Source organism: Crocuta crocuta, unplaced genomic scaffold, assembly GCF_008692635.1.
Source record: "Crocuta crocuta isolate KB4526 unplaced genomic scaffold, BGI_CrCroc_1.0 scaffold138, whole genome shotgun sequence".
NCBI classification, from domain to species: domain Eukaryota; kingdom Metazoa; phylum Chordata; class Mammalia; order Carnivora; family Hyaenidae; genus Crocuta; species Crocuta crocuta.
In genome coordinates this window covers 2987634-3006928 of record NW_027532585.1, presented here as the reverse complement: position 1 = coordinate 3006928, position 19295 = coordinate 2987634, and the positions used below count along the sequence as shown (strand labels likewise).

At 38.1% G+C, this 19295-nt stretch overlaps 1 protein-coding gene and 2 non-coding genes across 3 annotated transcripts in view; all 3 read right to left on the bottom strand.

Moving 5' to 3' along the window:
* Positions 1-19295, bottom strand: part of EIF3A (eukaryotic translation initiation factor 3 subunit A) — a 34771-nt gene that overhangs the window by 10653 nt on the left and 4823 nt on the right. Inside the window, exons 2-17 of the mRNA XM_077779599.1 lie at positions 17774-17964; positions 17472-17608; positions 16919-17082; positions 14713-14912; positions 12300-12508; positions 10661-10832; positions 6818-6922; positions 6352-6450; positions 5097-5213; positions 4458-4643; positions 3586-3933; positions 3054-3158; positions 2852-2965; positions 1492-1614; positions 817-970; positions 84-268 (exon numbers count right to left, since the gene is read on the bottom strand). Coding sequence (XP_077635725.1) covers positions 84-268; positions 817-970; positions 1492-1614; positions 2852-2965; positions 3054-3158; positions 3586-3933; positions 4458-4643; positions 5097-5213; positions 6352-6450; positions 6818-6922; positions 10661-10832; positions 12300-12508; positions 14713-14912; positions 16919-17082; positions 17472-17608; positions 17774-17964 — 2609 coding nt within the window. The remainder of the gene's footprint in view (positions 1-83; positions 269-816; positions 971-1491; positions 1615-2851; positions 2966-3053; positions 3159-3585; positions 3934-4457; positions 4644-5096; positions 5214-6351; positions 6451-6817; positions 6923-10660; positions 10833-12299; positions 12509-14712; positions 14913-16918; positions 17083-17471; positions 17609-17773; positions 17965-19295) is intronic.
* LOC144244308 (small nucleolar RNA SNORA19) lies at positions 5543-5672 on the bottom strand. Its single transcript, XR_013338912.1, has one exon. It is a non-coding gene; the product is annotated as a small nucleolar RNA SNORA19 (small nucleolar RNA).
* On the bottom strand, positions 6590-6711 carry LOC144244309 (small nucleolar RNA SNORA19). The gene has a single exon (XR_013338913.1). It is a non-coding gene; the product is annotated as a small nucleolar RNA SNORA19 (small nucleolar RNA).

Sequence of the window (19295 nt, the reverse complement as noted above, 5' to 3'; positions counted from 1 at the left end):
CATGTGCACTGAGGCCTATGGACCATGCAAGAGAACCAGGTGATAAACACATCACATAAAAACAGAGTAGCTTCTGCACTCACCTTTCTAGAAAGTGGATCGTCACCAAGTCTTCTCTCCTCCTCTCTACGTCGTTCCCGTTCTTCAATTTCCAGCTCTCTTTGGCGTTTTTTCCTTTCTACTTCTTCTAATTTCTTGACCCGCTCCTGATATTCTCGTAGCTCTTCCTCTCGTTTGGCCCGTTCAGCACGCTCTCTCTCTTCACGCTCTGTATAACGAGCTAAGTTATAAAGTGTGCCGCATCTCCCCCCTAGCACTAGGTCTACTTTGCTGGTATTCAACAGGGAGCGTAAGGCAGAAGACAAACTCTTTTTAAAATTTTTAAGTAGTTTACAATTAGCTAAGGGGCAGAAAATATTCAAGAAAACAAGTATAATGCCACTCGACACTTTTGCAATGACAGGAAGATACTTGAACCCCTCCCCAATTCCTGAGCATCTTGGGATTTCAAGGAAAGGATCATCTGACAGACTTCATCTGATATGTGCTCCTCAATGCATGTTAGTACTATATAAAATAGAGTGATAAAAATTAAAAGATGGTATTAATTTAAACAAACAAAAAACACCAAAAGATATGGAAATTACCTGGTAGAGAACCTAACACCCTCACCTAAAACAAACTTCAGACAACTAAAAGTGAGCTGCAAGTAAGAAGCCAATGATCCTGGCTCCTCATTCCGGAATAGACACAGATTACTATAAACCAGACTATCAACCTTGCCTCACACAACCTCCAACCTTGGTCTGTAGATACCTTTGAGCATCTGTTCTTCCGCCCGCCTCTGCTCCTCCTCTTCTTTTTCTCTACGGTAGGTTATTCTGCGTTCTTCTTTACGCTGCCTTTTCCGCTCTTCCAAGCGATTATGCCTTTCTTCTGCTAATCTCTCCTCAAACTGTTTAAGTTTCTCCTATTAATAGAGTGGGTAACAACAACAAGAAAATCAAATCTTTTGAAGAGCTACAAACCAGCAAAATTCAAAGTTTACCAAAGCACTGCAAGGTTCTTGAAACCACAGGAAGCAACCGCCCTATGTATACAAATTTCCAGATGACAGGTTTTTGTGACTTGTTGGGACAGTTCTCTTTTCCTTCACCCAGTAGGTTTGTTTTTATACAAAACAAATAAAATAATTAGAATTTAAGAGCAGGACACTTTGATCTACTTTTTCCTTTCTAAATCCAACAGTACATGAAACTTGTATCCAGAAGCAAATATTACGCAGTCCACTTTCACCTTCATAAAATTTGTTTATAGTGACGGTTGACTGCTTAATAGCCTATAAAATATTTTCAAAAACATTTTTATTAATTTGAATGATCATTATAAAATGTTAGCTCAAGACAGAATGTACCACTGCATTATAGAAGAACTTTAAGGTAAAACAAAAAAGCTCATGAATGAATGTTTCCCCGAAACCAGTAACTTCACCTCATAAACAGACTGTCGTGCAGCCTTGAGTCGCATTACAAATAAATCCCTGTCTTCAAGCATCCGTGACATTCGATTCTTATGTTCAAGAGCCTTTTCACGTTCTAGTTGCATGGTGGTAATCTGCAAGTACATAATACAAGGTTAAATTTCAAAACATTCATTATCTGATTAGTAATTTACTCTCAATTCCTGACAGATATTCTCAAAGGATGACCAGCAGATCCTGTGCCCCTTCTGTCCTGCCATAAAAACGGAAGGGTTACTATCATCCATGCCCATGTGTCCATAGGAAGAAATCAGGGACAGGAGATGGATAAAAGAGTCCAGAGGCAACTGTAAGAACTTGAAAACTTTAAAGAAAAACCTACAATGTATACAGTAAAACAAAAAGGAAATTCCTCATGGTAATAAGCCCTATGATTTAATCATAAAAGATATTTTCTCCCTTAAAGAAAACTGTGGAGGTGAAGGCAGGGTGCACTACTGACCTAAGACTTTTTCTCTGCACACCAAAGGGAGAATGCAAGGCTTCCGGGCAGAGAATACAACAAACCATCTCAAATATTGTATCCGGTCTGCACTCTTTTTTCTCTAATTTTACACATTATCACAAAAACTCTAACTTCTGAAAAAAGATGGAAGGCACTGGCAAACAAAGCCCAGAATGACAACACTCCAATGGAACCGAGAGGCTGCATTCTCCCCAATGGAAGTCCCCACAGATTTGTTGCCTGTATTTACTTTTAAAACTAGAACAGGGCCACTAGTTTTTTGGTCACAAATTTGGCCACTACAAGCATTTGAAAACCTTGCTTTGGTATCATTAGATAAATATAATCTATACTAACAAAACTACAGAAGGAACAGTCTAGTCTCAAAAGACCGTGTACTATATGATTCCACTTATACGAAGTACCCAAACAGTAAGCAAATCTAGAGACAGAAAGGAAACTGGTGGTTGCCTAAGGCCAAAGTGGTAGGAAGACATGGGGAGGGGCTGCTAATGGGATTGGAGTTTCTTTTAGGGTAAAGTTAAATGGCTGCACAATTCTGTAAATGTACTAAAAGCCATCAATTGTACCGTTTAAACAGGTGAAATATGTGCTGTGTGAATTATAACCCCATAAAGCTCTTTATTAGGTGAACTTTTCAGCTGTGCTTTGCACATTGCAAGTTTCATTTTTTAACCTCTGTTGTAAAAATGTCTATACGCTCACTAATCTGTTTGTATTCAGCCATTAAAGCACCATTCCTGGCAAAAGAGCACAAAACAATTCTGACACCGGGGCTCCACTCCCGGCAGAGGATTAACTAGAGCTTCCAGGCTACCAACGTTACAGTCCAGTGAAAACCTTACTCTTTCTTCTTCCTGCTGTTCCCACAGATCCATGTCTTTAATCCTCTGTTCTTCATACGCACTCTTTATCAAAGGGATTTCCTCCAAGCGTTTAGCTCTTTCAAAATAATCAATCTGAATGACATGAAAACAAATGTAGTTTAAAGAAAAATTTCTGTTAACCTGGCATGTTACAAGTTTACCAACCGGTCCCTTCATTCACCTTCTTTTCTTGATTCTTCAGGCGTTCCTGAAGTTCCTTCTTTTCTTTCTCTAGTTGCTCAACCTGTTTAGCCATGATGAAATCCGGATCCAATTCTTCCAGATCCTGTAAAGTATTACAAACACACAATCACTAATAAGAATATAGAAGAAATGCGTATGGAGCACTGTTTTCTAAAATCAAAACCTGTTACTTTTTATACAATGAGTCAATGTTACCAGTGGGTAAAATTAGACAATGTAAAAATGTTTCACAACAGCACATTTCCACTTCTATGTAGGGAAAACAACATAATCTTAACATCTATTTCTCATTTCTCCAACCTGCACGTACACCAACTCCATTTTAACAATGGTTAAAAACTGCACAGAGCCATTTAAAACAAATGTTTACTTCAGACTATATAGCTAATGGACCAGCTGTACCAAAATGAGTGAAAATAACCAGATTGCCTAGAGTAAATCAATAAATGGTAAAGGACCATGCTTCTGAAATGTAAATCAAAGTTTGTAACATGTAATGAGCTACATACTTCAATATCAATATCTTTGAATGCCTTAGCACCCAGTTCCGTTTTCTTGATCTGCTCCAAACGCTCACGAACAGTTTTCTTTTTGATTTGCTCATGTTCCTGTAAGATGCGCTCCTTCTCTCTCTCCTTTGCCTCCTGTCGCAGCCTCTCTTCTTCAGCTTTCCTTACTTTCTGAAGCTCAGCTTCCCTCTGCTCCAATTCTTCTTTCTCACGTTGAATATTCAGACTCTCAAGGCGCTCTTTCCTTTCCTCAATTGTCTGACGGCGAGCCAGGATACGCTGATGCTCTTTTCGTGAATTTTTAAGGTATGCAGTAACAGCCAACTGATGCTGTTCTTCTTTCTCTTGCTTCAAAAACAAATGGATTTTAAAAAATTATCACATGATACACCATGGTATGAGGCATCCAAAAAGTTACTAAACACTCCTGACATATTACCCTTATGTATGTCTGCATTTAAGAACAGGAGACGATGTTACTCAAGCTACCAGCTCCAGCACCAAATACTATGACCTATACAGAGTCTTTAATAGCAGCGACACAGCTGAAGAACCTTTATTTGCTAGGTTAAATCGCTGTCTGCATCAAATCTACTCTAAAGCATGCAAGGCAAAGAGAAAGGCTAACAGAACTTACAAGAACAGAACCTAAGCAGGAAGGAAAAACCCAATCATGGTGCCCCACAAAGGGGGTGAGGGGAATTTTCATCTTATGTGTGATAGGTAAAATACCAAAGCTAGCAAGTACAACTGAATAGGAAATACATAATAAACTCTTTCTCAGACATCACCTCAAACAAACCTTTTTGTGCAAGACATAGTGTAAGGGCCCCTGAAAAATTCTGTAGTTCATTTCTCCCCAAGATGCATACCAGAATATGAGCTGGCTTAATGACTTCAAGTGCCTTTGCAAGTACTGAAGACATCGCCGTCAGCTGGTTTCTGATCTGTTCGGAAGGCATGCTTTGCAAATGAGGACCAATGGGAGCATCTTCTCGAGTAGCATAATTCAAATCAGATCCAAAACTAAGGGTCCGAGAAGTGTGGTCAATACGAACCTTTGAAAATTAAACGATATCATCAATAGTTACGTCCGTACACAAATATGAAACCATTCTACAAATGGGTAACTTTTTTTTCTTAAATGTTTATTTTTGAGAGAAAGCGTGCATGCGGGAGGGGCAGAGAGAGAGGGGCACACAGAATCCAAAGCAGGCTCCAGGCTCTGAGCTGTCAGCACAGAGCCATACACAGTGCTCAAACTTGTGAACCACGAGATCAAGGCCTGAGCCAAAGTCAGATGCCCAACTGACTGAACCACCCAGGGGCACAAGTAACTAACTTTTGACACAAAATTTCAAATGAATTTAGGAATGTTAACTACAAAAGCTAGAAGACCCGATTAGTACAACTTTAAAATGATGCCACTGAATCAAAAGTTGTGAATCAAAGGATATGTGTTCTTTCAGTCTTTCAAGGCCTTCCGCCTCAGCGTCCCTTCCAGCACATACCTGCAGGTCACAGTGCCTGGCAGCATCTACGATAGCCCGTTCCAGTTGGAAAGCATCAACAAAAGGAACCAGAGAAGTCAAACGAGAAAACTCAATGCTCTGATAAATTTGTGCCACCTGCATAAAGAACACAAGGTTAGTAGTAACAGCTATAATTTATTCAGCATTTTTATGTGCTCTGTTACACAACTATGAGTAGAAGTTATGCCCATTTCTCAGAGAAAAATTGAAGCTCAGAATGACTGGTAACGCTACACTGCTGGAGCTAGAATCCCAATTCAAAGCTATCAATCCAAATGCTATACTCTGAGCCATCACATTATAACCGTTCCTCAAAAGCAAAATCCTTTCAAATCCTAGTTTCATCAAACAAAAAACCCTGAATGGCCACATATTTATAGAGAACTACCACTTACCTAATTCATCTGAACACTTTTAATAAAATTATTTGTCTGAAGGAGACTGGCAGCATTACTATTTAGTTATACTGCTAATTAGCCTTCAACCACTTGTATAGCACATAAGAAATAACACTGCTCCCATATACAAGAGAAAGCAGGTCAATGAAATGTGCATTAGTACTGAAGTGAACATATAATAAAAGCCCCCTCCCAATGAAACAAATGGAAGACAAAACAGGAACATTAAGTCATATTATAAACCATAATGGTCACACTTAGATAAGTCAGACTAAAATATGTTAAAAGACTAATACCAAGTAGTTAACACTAGTAAGAGAAAAGGCTTCCCCATTCACAACAGGTAGGAGGGTTCATTAACTGAATCTCTTGAACTGTTAAAGCTTTACACATGTAAACTCTAATTCCACTTCTGATACTACACAGTCACAGAAGTACACAAAGACACATGTAGGGAAACGTTCGCTGCTGCCACATCTTCCAATGGCAAAAAACCCCTAGAAATACAGTCTTCCATCAGCAGAGTCTGAATAAATCACAGTACCCTCTAGACAATTTAAACCCATGTCAGTGTTGATTGAATTAGATTTACACTGCTAATAAGGAGACATGTACAAAAACTGTTCAATAAGAAAGGAAAAAAGAACAATTACAAATCACATATAAAATATTGTTTTTCAAATAAATAAATAGTCAAATACATAAGACTAATTTTGGCAAAACAGAATTTGGTGAGGAGTTCAAATCCTAGGCCATTCTTAAGTTTTTTAGTGTTGTGACAGAAACAATCAAGGGGAGAAATGCCCGTTCTAAACAAAACATTTGAAAGCGTTTACCTGCTGCAGAAGACGAAGTATGGTGTTGTTTTGCAGCTGTGGGACATACTGCTGCAATTCTGGCTCCTTTTCAGGTTGTTCCCTGACCCAATTTAGAACCTGTAAAGGCCATTACATTGAAAACAGATTACATACTAACAGAGCCTAAAACATTTGTGACGCTTTTTTCCCTATCTTTAACATATAAAAACATCACACAGTGCAGGGAAATGCAAATGTAATACGAAACTTTATTGATGCTTGTCTGAAGGTGACTGACAATGATTAGTCATGCTGCTAATTTACCTCCAAAGGTTTATTTAGCACATCAGAAATATCTTTTCTCTTGACATAAAGAAAAAAAGACAATGAAATGTGCACTGAATTCAAACACAGAAGACAGTACTTCTCTCTCAATATAAACACAACCTGAAAAAAGGCCAGCTAGCAAAGGTCATATAACCCAAACTAGAACACTAAGCCTTACCTTTGTGACTCTCTCGCAGAGTTTTAGTGGGTTAAATTCTACTTCCAGCCAATTGTAAAGGTCTTTCACTTCGGGAACAACATACTGTAATACATTGAATCTGACCTACAATAAACAAAAGATTTAATTGCTGAAGGAAATTTTCCAACTGGAGTTCCAACTGAACTGAGTACAAAGAAGAAAAATACAGGATTGGAAATCTGGAAAGAGTCTGAAAGACCAGTCCCAATGCTCTTTAAATTTACCAGAGGAATCTAAGTGGAAACTACATTTGGGTCTCTTCTGCCAAATTATATAGCTACCTACAGTGAAAAGTCTCCCAAGAGCTTAATAAGAATATAAAATCTCTAAACCAATAAAATATTTATAAATACAACTACTGTAGCCAACCTAATTTATTACCACTAAGAAGTACAATCCCACAGTTCACAAATAACTGTATCACACAAAAATTATGCCAACACTATTCTTATAGCATCTATTAGAAAAAACTCAGGACAAGAAGGCTAAGTTCACATAGAAATGATCAAAGAAAAAACAGCTACATTCGACATGTGAATAAATCTAAAAAATTTAACATATTACTGCGTCTATGTGAACCTCAAATCTCTTAACAGGTACACAGACAAATTAACGTGGAGAGTCACATTTTGAGGGGCATGAGGACTAGAAACCACCTTACGAGAATTTACCCAGTTACATTTATGATTTACACTTTTATATGTGACTAGAACTCAGCTAAGGGTGCCACTTGAATAACTTTCTTAAAAGGGAGACAGAAAGTGGCCAAATTTTATAAACCTCAAAATTGCTTTTAATTATTAAATCGTATCTTACCTAAACTGTAAACTGGTACATACAATGCACACAGAGCCCTATCCTTTACATGCTGGGAACTGCTAGTCCACAAACAGACTAACTGCAGGGACACAGCAAGACCTGCACACGTGTCCCACACTGACCTGGCCACAGATCCTACCCCCACAGGCCAGCGCTCCAGCCCACCTCCTATTCGAAATGGGTGCATGATTGCTGTTCCACATTTCTTGAATACCTCCCCTGCAAATGCCTTTATATCTTTATTGAAATAAGGTGTGATGTAAGCACTCAAAATTCTCCCAGATCTAATTTTATTCCTATCAAATTATTCTAGATTCCCCGTTTAGAACCCTTTCCCCCAAAGAGGAGATATGCTACAACAGGGTGCCGTAATCTATTAAAGTTATTTCTCACTAAAATTTATAATTGGCTTTCTGATCTAAGAACCAGTTGCTTATGAACTTTGGTTAATTTGAATGTGTTCCTGACATACGAGAATCATTCTCTAGGTGCTTATAGACTTATAAAGCATATAGGAGCTCAAAGCTCAGGTCTCAATCCTGGATGTAGGGTATACTCAGAGATTTAAAAATGTCCCTTGGCACTCAGTTAATTTATTGACCAGATACCAACCACACCCTTCTTACAAACTTCTACACCTGTTCTATGGGCACAATAAGGACCTAAGTCTGGATGTCCTGGCTGCTGGCCAACAGTTCTCCAACATTGATAAATGAACCAGTATAACAGACCTTTAAGGTCAAGGTGTGTGTGGTAGACGAGAGCTCAAAAGATATGGACTCTATTTCTGGTTTTAAACACTTCTTCAGTATGTTAAAAAAAAAAAAAAAACTTTGTTCACATGTATTTACTAGTAAGATCTCTTCCCAAAGATAATGCTATCACTTTATTCATTTAATTCTCAGTCAGTCCCACAAAAACTTGCCAAACACAAAGCTGACCTGTGGCCGGTGTCAAGAAAATAAAAGATGGAGGCATATAAGGAGAAATACTGTTTTACAGATTAAGTTCTTTTTTTTTTTAAATATTATATTTATTTCTAATAGAGAGAGAGAGAGACAGCGTGAGCAGGGGAGGGTCAGAGAGAGAGGGAGTCACAGACTCTGAAACAGGCTCCAGGCTCCGAGCTGGCAGTCAGCACAGAGCCCGACGCGGGGCTCGAACCCACGAACCGCAAGATCATGACCTAAGCAAAAGTCGGGCGCTTAACCGACTAAGCCACCCAGGCGACACCAGATTAAGTTCTTTTTAAAAGCTGACGACAGGGGCACCAGGGTGGCTCAGTCGGTTAAGCATCTCTTAGCTCAGGTCATGATCTATCTCTGGTTCATGAGATTGAGCCCCACATCAGGCTCCACAATGCCTGGGACTCTCTCTCCCCACCCCTCTCCCCACATGCACACACACATTCTCACTCACTCTCTCTCAAAATAAATAAGCAAACAAATAAAAATAAAAATAAAAACCGACAAAGAATTTGCCTTCCTACTGTAAAAGAAAAGTGTTCTAAGAGAAAAGTGCTGCTACACAGAAAACGGACTAGTTCTTACCTAACTTGATGGCTTCTGCCAGAAAAGCAAGGCCTTTTCTCTAGCAGCTGTCCCTCCTATTTCTCTTACCCCAAAGTAATTTACTGGGGGTATTGTATTATAATAACCACTAAGTCAGACTATTGTGAGTCACTCGCTCTAAAACCTAAACTTGTAAATCTTACTTGCCTGGCATATAATACACACTCCAAAAGGCGCCTGGGTGGCTCAGTCAGTTAAGTGGCACCCCTGGTTTCAGCTCAGGTCATGGTTTTGTGGTTTGTGAGATCAAGACCTGCCCCGAGCTCTGTGTGACAGCGTGCTCTGCTTGGGATTCTCTCTCTGCCCCTCCCCCATGGAGCACATTCTCTCTCTCTCTCAAAATAAACAAACATTAAAAATATAATAATACTCGGGGCGCCTGGGTGGCTTAGTCGGTTGAGCGTCCGACTTTCACTTAGGTCATGATCTCGCAGTTCGTGGGTTCGAGCCCCGCGTCGGGCTCTGTGCTGACTGCCAGCTCAGAGCCTGGAGCCTATTTCACAGTCTGTATCTCCCTCTCTCTCTGACCCTCCCCTGCTCATGCTGTCTCTCTCTCTGTCTCCTAGAAATAAATAAAAAATAAAATAAAAAAATAAATAAAAAAATATAATAATACTCACATGCTAAATTTCCACTGAATGCAAGAGTCCATCAACATAAACAATGTAAAGATACACCAATCTTGGGCTCCGTATTCTGAAATTGACTGGTGTAGGTACTGGGTGCAACCTAGAAATCTACATTTTATTTTTAAAATTTTTTTTAAGTAATCTCTACACCTAACGTGGGGCTCAAACTTACAACCCAAGATCAAGAGTCACATGCTCTTCTGACTGAGCCAGCCACGCACTCCTAGAAACCCTCATTTAAAAAAGTACTTCACAGGGTGCCTGGGTGACTCAGTCAGGTAAGCGTCCAACTCTTTTGAGTTTTGTCTCAGGTCTATGATCTCATGGTTGTGGGGTCGAGCCTTGCATCGAGCTTCACAGAGCCTGCTTGGCTCATGGTCTCATGACTATGCTCTCTCAAAATAAACACTAAAAGAGAAAGAAAAATTGGAAATATTTTCACTGCCCAGAATCAGGCCTAATCAATTTCACATTCGTTCCTATACTCATCACCCCTTTTCTACAATCTGTCAGCTTGGTTAGTTTTCCTGCAGCCCTCTGAAATAAGCCATGAACCTTGCCTACCATTACTTTTTCTCTTACTAAGTGGTCCGCATTATTCCTCAAAGGTATTCCAACTCTCATCTACGACATCAAATTTAACTTCAGCCCACCCCCTACAGAGGAATCACCTTAAAGGAACACTATGCTTACAACAGTAGTTCTCAAACCAGTCCATCCATCAGAACCACCTAGCATGAATTATAAAACCTGACCATAAATTTCCTATTCTGAACTGTAAGAATGCTTGAACTTATACCAACCATATCGTTAATAAGGCCAATTCTTGTTGGTGGGGCTTGAAGACCTAGCAGTGTTGCAAGGCGACGTTGTTTTTCAACTATAATGCCGTCCATATCCAGAAGTCGAGCAATATCAGTACGTTCAGGGGTAATAGGGATGGAAAGAGTGGCCAAAAGGACTCTAGTAGACATTCTGGAGAACAAAATTACAAATCTGTTAAATTCATAAATGTTACCTGATAAAAAGAAAGACACTTCTCTTTAATCATTTCATAAGAGATGCCAGTGACAGACTATGTGCACCCCCCTGGTGAACTGTATTCATACATATTATTCATTGAAACAGATTAAGAGAATGGACCATGCTAAAATGAATACTTGGGAGAATAAGAACTTAATATACCCACTTACTATAGTCAATATTTTCCAGCTACAGAAAAAGACTGAGGAGTTAAAATGTTGAATAGATACATTTGTATATCCCAAGCTCCCTTAGAAAAACAATTAAGGCAACTTTAAAAACTAAGAAAAATATGACCCTAAGAAAAGGGGAAAACTTACAAGGACTTTAAGTGAACACAACGGGGATGTTGGGAGGACACATTGGTGAAGCATAATCTTAGCTTCTTTAAAACACAAGAGGCAAGTCAGGTTGAATTCAGAGCACCGTGTTACATTAAGGACAGTGGGCGCTGGAGCTCAAGGGTCATGGGCTAGAGTTTCAGCCTCACCATTTCCCAGACTGAAACCCAAGGCAAGACACTCAATTTTCTGAGTCATGAGGCTGTTGTAAAGATTAAACAAAATAATGTACATGAAGTTAAATGGCCCAATACTATTATGATACTATTACAGAACTTTCTAAAGGGTTGGTACATAGGTACCTTAAAGGAAACCAAGTTTTTGTTTTTTTTTAAATCTCAGACATGGATTACACAAAGGACAGTGACTGAACACTGTCCTCAAGAGTTTCCAAAATTTCATTTAGTTGGTTCCGTGTATTGTTGTAAAGGTAAAACAAAAACAAAAACAAAAACAAAAAAAACACACAATTTGGTAAACATAATTTTAATAGAAGCCAAAATAACATGGTCTACCAAGAAAAGAGTAGTGTGTGAGTTGCCGGAGTCCAACCAAACCACATTAAAAAAAAAAAAAAAAAACGACTGAACGAAAATAGGTTACATGTAATGCTAAAAGAAAAAAGTGGTCTTTAGATTGCTACATCATAGACCCCTTTTTTATATTCAAACACACACTCAGTTAAAAGTCTTATATAATGAGATGTGACGGTAGCATTTATTTTTTAATTCCCTTATTTGTTCTAAGACTAGATTCTAAATGCCATTTATGGATAGAAAGTTCATACAGTAACACTCTTTCTTTCCTAATATTCAATCTTCTCAATCAGATTTTTGATACTACCAAAGAACAACCATGTCTGGAGACATTTCTGATAGAAGTGAAAGAACTGCTACTGGCATCGTGTAAACGAGGGACGCTCCAAAACATGCTAACTGCACAGTCCCCACAACAGTAAATGATCCAGCCCCAAATGTCAATAGTGCAGAGGCTGAGAAACACTAACTTAAAACCATGCCATTTAGTACAAAGCATTTGTTTCATGATTACAGTATTATCTGACTTACAACATTCTTACCTTTGCATCTCTTCCTGTGTAAGATTCTTTCTCATTTCTCTGGATAGATGGTATAGACGATGGAGTGTAGATGCATGAAAAAGAGCATTTCCAGATTTCCAAAACACAGTTGAGACTTTGTTATAGTAATTTGCCATCAACTGAGGTTTAGGTGGTTTTTTAGACAAGGTGAATAGTCCATGAATATCTTCCACAGCTTTGAATGCTTCCTAAAAGGAGTATAAATTACAGTCACTGCATTCTAAACCAAAAAAAAAATCTAATCCAAATCACTTTAGGAAACCTAAAACACAAAATACTAAAGAATAAAAATGGGAAATCTAATCCAAATCACTTTAGGAAACCTAAAACACAAAATACTAAAGAATAAAAATGGGGGGCGCCTGGGTGGCTTAGTCGGTTAAGCGTCCGACTTTCGCTTAGGTCATGATCTCGCGGTTCGTGGGTTCGAGCCCCGCATCAGGCTCTGTGCTGGCTGCCAGCTCAGAGCCTGGAGCCTGTTTCGGAGTCTGTGACTCCCTCTCTCTCTGACCCTACACTGCTCACGCTGTCTCTCTCTCTCTCCTAGAAATAAATAAAGCATTTAAAAAATTAAAAAAAAAAAAAGAATAAAAATGGGAAGTAAAATTCTTTTGTGTGGTTCCTTTTATTCACCTATAATTTAACATCTGACATATTTCAGAAAACTGCCGTGATCACATATTAAACCTTTAAACTTCTTTAAATTAGCTATAACAAACTTTTTTAAAAAGCGCATTGCCCTTTAGGCCTCAATGCACAACTCTGTTCAGTCCAGGTTCAAGATGCTGATGAACTTCAGGACTCGTGCGTAAAAGCAGCTTTTTAGGAAGGTAAAGTGTATTTGAAAATGTACCAATTGACATATACAGAATACCAGGTTTTGGTTTCTTAGGCTCTTTCATGGTAGTAGCAGGGTGAATTTTGAGAGAAAGTGCCAAATATCTCTAAGAATACATATCTGCCCCAAAGAGAACTTTGGAGAATTCAAATTTTATTTATAAGACTAACCAACCAGCCCCAGCCTAAAGCCTCACATGGTAACCAGATTAGCTATTCTAGGACCATCTTGACAACTTTGCCAACTATGCTTTCATTTGCAAAAGTTATTTTTAAATCCCACTGACTGTCCTAAAGATGTTTCAAAGTATTCTTGCAAAAATTTGGTTTTATATGCTAATAAACTTTTCCATAATAGATCGTTTTAATGATTAAATCTGATCCTTTTGACAGAAAACAGACCAATCGATTTTAAGGATCAGGGAAGGGTTGGGTGCAAAGGGGCATGAGGCAGTTTTGAGAAAATGTTTTACATCTTGATTATGATGGTTATTACATTAGTCAAACTTCAGGGCAAGTTTTCCTGGATGCAAATTACACATCAATAAATGTGACTTTGAAATTATTTTTTAAAAGTGATTATCGTACCACTTGGGATGTATAGAAAAAATCTAGAAGGACTTAAGATAAAACACAGAAGTTATTTCTGAGTGATAACACAGGAGTACTACTTTCTACTCATCCATTTGTTCTGTAGGGAGCATGTCTACCTTCTATAGAACCTCTTTTTCTTTATTTCATCAGGTAGTACTTTAAGGGTGTCCCTACAGAAAAGGAAAATATTTTGGAAAGCAAGAAATCACATTTTCACTTGGCTCAAAAACTACTAGTCGTTCTCTGTAACTTCAATTAGACTTCATTTTTTGTTCAAATATATAAAAGTCTCAGGCTGTGACTACAAAATCACAGGAAAATGTCTGCAGAATTCTTAGTGTAAAAAGCCCAAGTAGCGGGCAGACTCCCAGCACCACTGAGATCCCCAATGTAGGATATTCCCCAAGCATGCTTACGAAGCCAGAGCAACAGTAAGGAATCTTAGGAGTGGATGCAGTGCATTTCTCCAATTCTCTGCAGCAAAGGACAAGTTTTGTTTTCTTTTAACTTCCAACCTGTTGCCACCAATACTTTTATAAAATACAGTAAAATTATTACAAAAATAAACTGAAAGACAAGCTCAGTTTTTCTGAACAGTAAAACACACACACGATTACCATGAAATCGCTATCCCCCCCACCCCGATTAGTTCACAGATCGGATTCACAGACTGGCACCAGACACTGAACCACACTTGGAGCAGCACTGAGGATGAACTGTTTTGTATGGAAAAGACACTAGGCCCAAAAGATTATATGATTTGGCCCACATTTCACAGCAGGCAACTTAGAACCAAGATATTCTGAGATTGCTTGTTCAGCGTTCTTGGTTATCCATCAGGTGATCTTAAATTCTTCAATTATCTATTGAAATTAACCAATAAGAGGATAATACTCATTAAAGAAAAAAAATAATACGAGCTACTGTTTCTACAAAAGACAGATAGTAGTTCATAACATACCTGCCACAATTCCATGCTGATAGCACTGTCCAACTGAACGAGCCTGGTCTCCAAATGCATGGACTGGCTCTCTGGATTATTAAGGTTGATTGCTGTACTTTGGTTATGGTGGCGTTGAATCTGTGACAAGTGCATTCTCAAATTGTCACAGAGCTTACGGAATTCAGCCTTACGGGTGTATTGGAGGCAGAATTTGAAAGCTATAGGCATAATTATAAAATACATTAGGTACTTTCCATCATCAAGTATTTGAAGAAGTTTTATTTCAAATATTGAAATCAGTTACTTTAACAAGATTTACCCAAACTTATAATCAGTCTTCAGAAATGATCACTCATTAGCCACTTGTGTCCTGACCATCTTTTGGACACAGTCCTAGCCTAGGACTAAAATCTGTTTCTGGGATTTTGGGAGAGTTTACAAATGGGAAACTATTGAATTAAAATGGAGGAGGGACTCACCTTTCATATACCTACCACTTAAAATCCTAAAAGAACAAAAAAATTCTAGCCTGAAATACAAAAAGCCTTCTTATCTAACAAATTTGTGCTTATGGTAACCTGATTTCAACTGTGTACATAGATGCATACCTTAACTACTTGCTCTGTCATTAAAATAATTTCCTACTGTCATATATGCAATATAACAATTTCAGAATTCCTTTGCCCTAAAAAAAAAAGAGCATTTCTATTTCAATAGGCCCAAACGAAGGGATGCAGTTTAACTTCAAGTTAACGTTTATATCAGTAGTTATCGAAAACCCCAAGTTTACTTGTGTTAAATGAAAATCCACAAATGCTAAGTAAACAAAACGGAACAGAAGGTGTTAATACTCACAGTAAAATATTTTTATAAACATTTATTAAATGTAATCTCTACACCCAACATGGGTCTCCAACTCACAACTCTGAGATCAAGAGTCCCATACTCTAGCCAATGAGCCAGTCAAGTGCCCCTGTAGTACAGTATTTTTTTTGTAAAATATTCCTTAAAGTCACTTACAGCTTGAATAAACAAATGCCAATTATCCCCATATCAAGAAGAATGGCAACGCAAAGTTGTACTAAGGCCAAACTAAGAAAAAGCCAAGCTACTCTCAAGTCACATATACCACATTTATATACAGTTAGAAAGCTCCATTAACAGCCAAGATAAATGACAGTAAGGAAAAGATACAGGATTAACAAAACAGACTTGATACAGCTCTTCAGGACTAAAGTTCAGTCCTTGAACTGTCCCTTGAACAAAGGTTTGAACTGTGTGGGCCCACTTACATGTGGATTTTTTTTTGATAATCTGAACATTCTTTTTATTCTAACTTCCTTTACTTTAAGAATACAGTATACGACACATGTAACACACAAAATGTGTTAATCAACCGTTTATGCTACCAGTAAGATTATGGTCAACAGCAGGCTATAGATAAGTTTTTGGATAGCCAAGTCATAGGCAGATCAACTGTGTAGGAATGAGGTCAAGGGGGTGTGTCAGTCTGCACCTCTAATCCCCCTCCCCAACCTGTTCAAGTGTCAACTGTATATGCACTATGACAACTGGATACTTTTTAAGAGGATCCAGAGTCATCAAGATGACTTATTTTTATATTCAGTAATAGTGTTTAAGAAAAATAAAAGTATGTATTTTTCAAGGAATCACAGAGGTCCAGAGCTTAAAAAGACCTTAGAAACCCATGCACAGGGTGCCTGGGTGACTTTTGGCTGAGTAGCCAACTCTGATTTCAGCTCAGGTCATGATCTCATGGTTTATGAGTTCGAGCCCCACATCAGGCTTTGCACTGGTGGAAAAGAGCCTCCCTGGGATTCTCTCTCTCTCTTCTGTTCACACTCTCTCTCAAAATAAATAAGAATTAAAAAAAAGAAGCCCATGGCATGATTAAGTATATGCAGCAGTGAAGTCAAAAGCAAAAGTCAAGTTTATCAGAAAGCAATCAAAAAGTTACATTTTTTCCCACCAGAAACTCCAAAATGACTCTGTCTTTCAGACATCCACGAAGTAGATTTCATATAGAATTACTCTAACTAGTAAAACAAATTTGTCACTTAATTAGTATTTAAATGAAGGCTGAGATCACCTTTCAATGAGGATATAAACTAAACACTATGGAGAAAAACAGGTTAACTTTAATTGTCAATCTTTGCAAAACCTTTTCAAATCAGTCAACTTTTCAAATCAGCTCTTGTTTTACCTTGTTGGGCAATATCATGGTAGAGACGCTCTACTCTAGAATTATTTCGAAGAAGGTCCAAACACTGTCTATATGATTCCCAGAGGAATTTAACCCATGGAGTTAAAAGTAGTCTGTCAGTACGATCCTGAGTGTCTTCACCACTTACAGCACTCAGAAGAACACTAAAAAAAATTTAAAAAGTTGAAAACAATTTTAGACACTATTTCCTACTTTACCCTAAGATTAAAAAAACAAAACCAACAATGTTATCAGTATAAAACAGTGTGAATTCTTCCTACTTCTTTGGGCATACTGTAAAGCTGTCATGTAAGTGTTCAGGTATTCACAGCCCCAACCCATATTACAACCATTTAAATTAGTATCTGCCTATCCACAAGCTGTTAACTTTCCACTTTTATGAATTTTGAATAGTACGTTTTTCGTACTAGACACTTAAAATTCCAAAGGTAAGCATTCTTTCTAATAAACACCTACACTTCAAACAAGGATGATGTAGACACACGTAAAGAAAAACATTGAAAAAAATGTATTAGCAATTTAACCTACATACCTCTCAGGAGTTTGGATATTATCCAGGTCTTCTATGTCGAGGACCATCTGCTGAGATTCTTCTTTAGCAGCTTCAGTTTTTTCCTCTGCCAATTTCAAATATGCCCTAACAACGTCCTCTAGAGATTTGATGTTCACCTAACCGAGAAAAAAGAGAGAGAGAGAAAACCTTAAAACACTTCTCAAACCATAAAATATTTTAAGAGCAAATTTTATGATACAAAGTATATTACCTTTAAAAGGCAAACCCCTCCGAAAATCACTACAGCACTAGAAAAATGTAAAACTGAGCTCTTTTCATACCTGTTGACAAATGTTCTTATACTGGTATAATCCCTCTTTAGCCAAATGGCTCTTGCGAAGATCCACACAAAGTTCCAAGTATTTCAACATAATTGGCTCATGTATCTTCTGCCATGTTCTGTGTTTCTTACTTTTCATAACATCATAAAGAACATCCAAAGCAGGCTGCTTTTTTCCAACCTCAAGAAATTCTGGAAAAGTTAATTCAGGAAAATTAAAATTGGTTATGTATACTATACTAAAACATAAATCTTGCTTAGGTTGGCTATTTTAATCTCTAAACTCACTACCATCTCTTTTTAGATCACATTTTTGATGTATGTATAAAGCCATGTCAAAATTTCCCAACTCAATACAATGAAAACTGGTACTATCTCAAAAAATGGTCTTCAGATGAAACTGGATTTCACTTGAGGCACCTGGGTGGCTCAGTCGGTTAAGCGTCTGACTTCGGCTCAGGTCATGATCACACGGTTCGTGGGTTTGAGCCCCGCACTGGGCTCTGTGCTGACTGCCAGCTCAGAGCCGGAAGCCTGTTTCAGATTCTGTATCTCCCTCTCTCTCTGACCCTCCCCTGCTCACGCTGTCTCTCTCTCTCTCTCAGAAATAAATAAAACATTTAAAAAAATTTTTTTAAAAAGAAACTGGATTTCTCTCAACTACACTGTACCAAACCCTTCTGTGTGACTGTAAAGTTCCAGAAATTGAAGTTATGAAAGGAAAAAAAACTCCTCCCAGCAAATACAGCAAAGTCAGGTATGACTTTAGTCACAATGATCTGGTGGATAAAATTTTTGCTCTACGCAGAAGAATCATTAGATTGTCAATTAGATTTTGTTCCCTTAAGATCAATTGACTATTTATGTGGGTCTCCTTCTGGGCTCTCTATTCTTATCACTCTCTTCTGCAGTGTATCTAGTCTTGCTGATACCTCCCTGTCTTGATTACCATGGACTTAAAGTCTTCAAGTAGTATGAGTGCTCCAACTTTGTTCTTCAGTATTGTTTGGCTTACTGAGTCTTCGGCATTTCCATATAAACTCACAACTAGTTTGTAAATATCTACAAAATAGCTCACTGGAATTTTCATTCAGATTTAATGAATCTATGTATCAAAATCTGGAAGAATTGACTATAGTCTTCCAATCTATTAAATCTCTCTCCATTTATTTATGGAGAACCTAAACATACGAAAAGTCTTTTATTTTTATTTAATATTTACTTTTGAGACAGACAGCACAAGCGGGGGAGAGGCAGAGAGAGAGGCAGAAACAGAATCTGAAGGAGGCTCCAGATTCTGAGCTGTCAGCAGAGCCTGATGCAGGGCTGGAACCTATGAACCGTGAGATCATGACCTGAGCCAAAGTCAGATGCTCAACAGATTGAGCCACCCAGGTGCCCCAACATGAGAAAAATCTTAAAATTCATAATGCTCCCAAATGAGGGACATTCTACAAAATACCTGACCAGTACTCCTCAAAACCAGTCAAGGTTATCAACAAGGAAAGTTTAAGAAAACATAA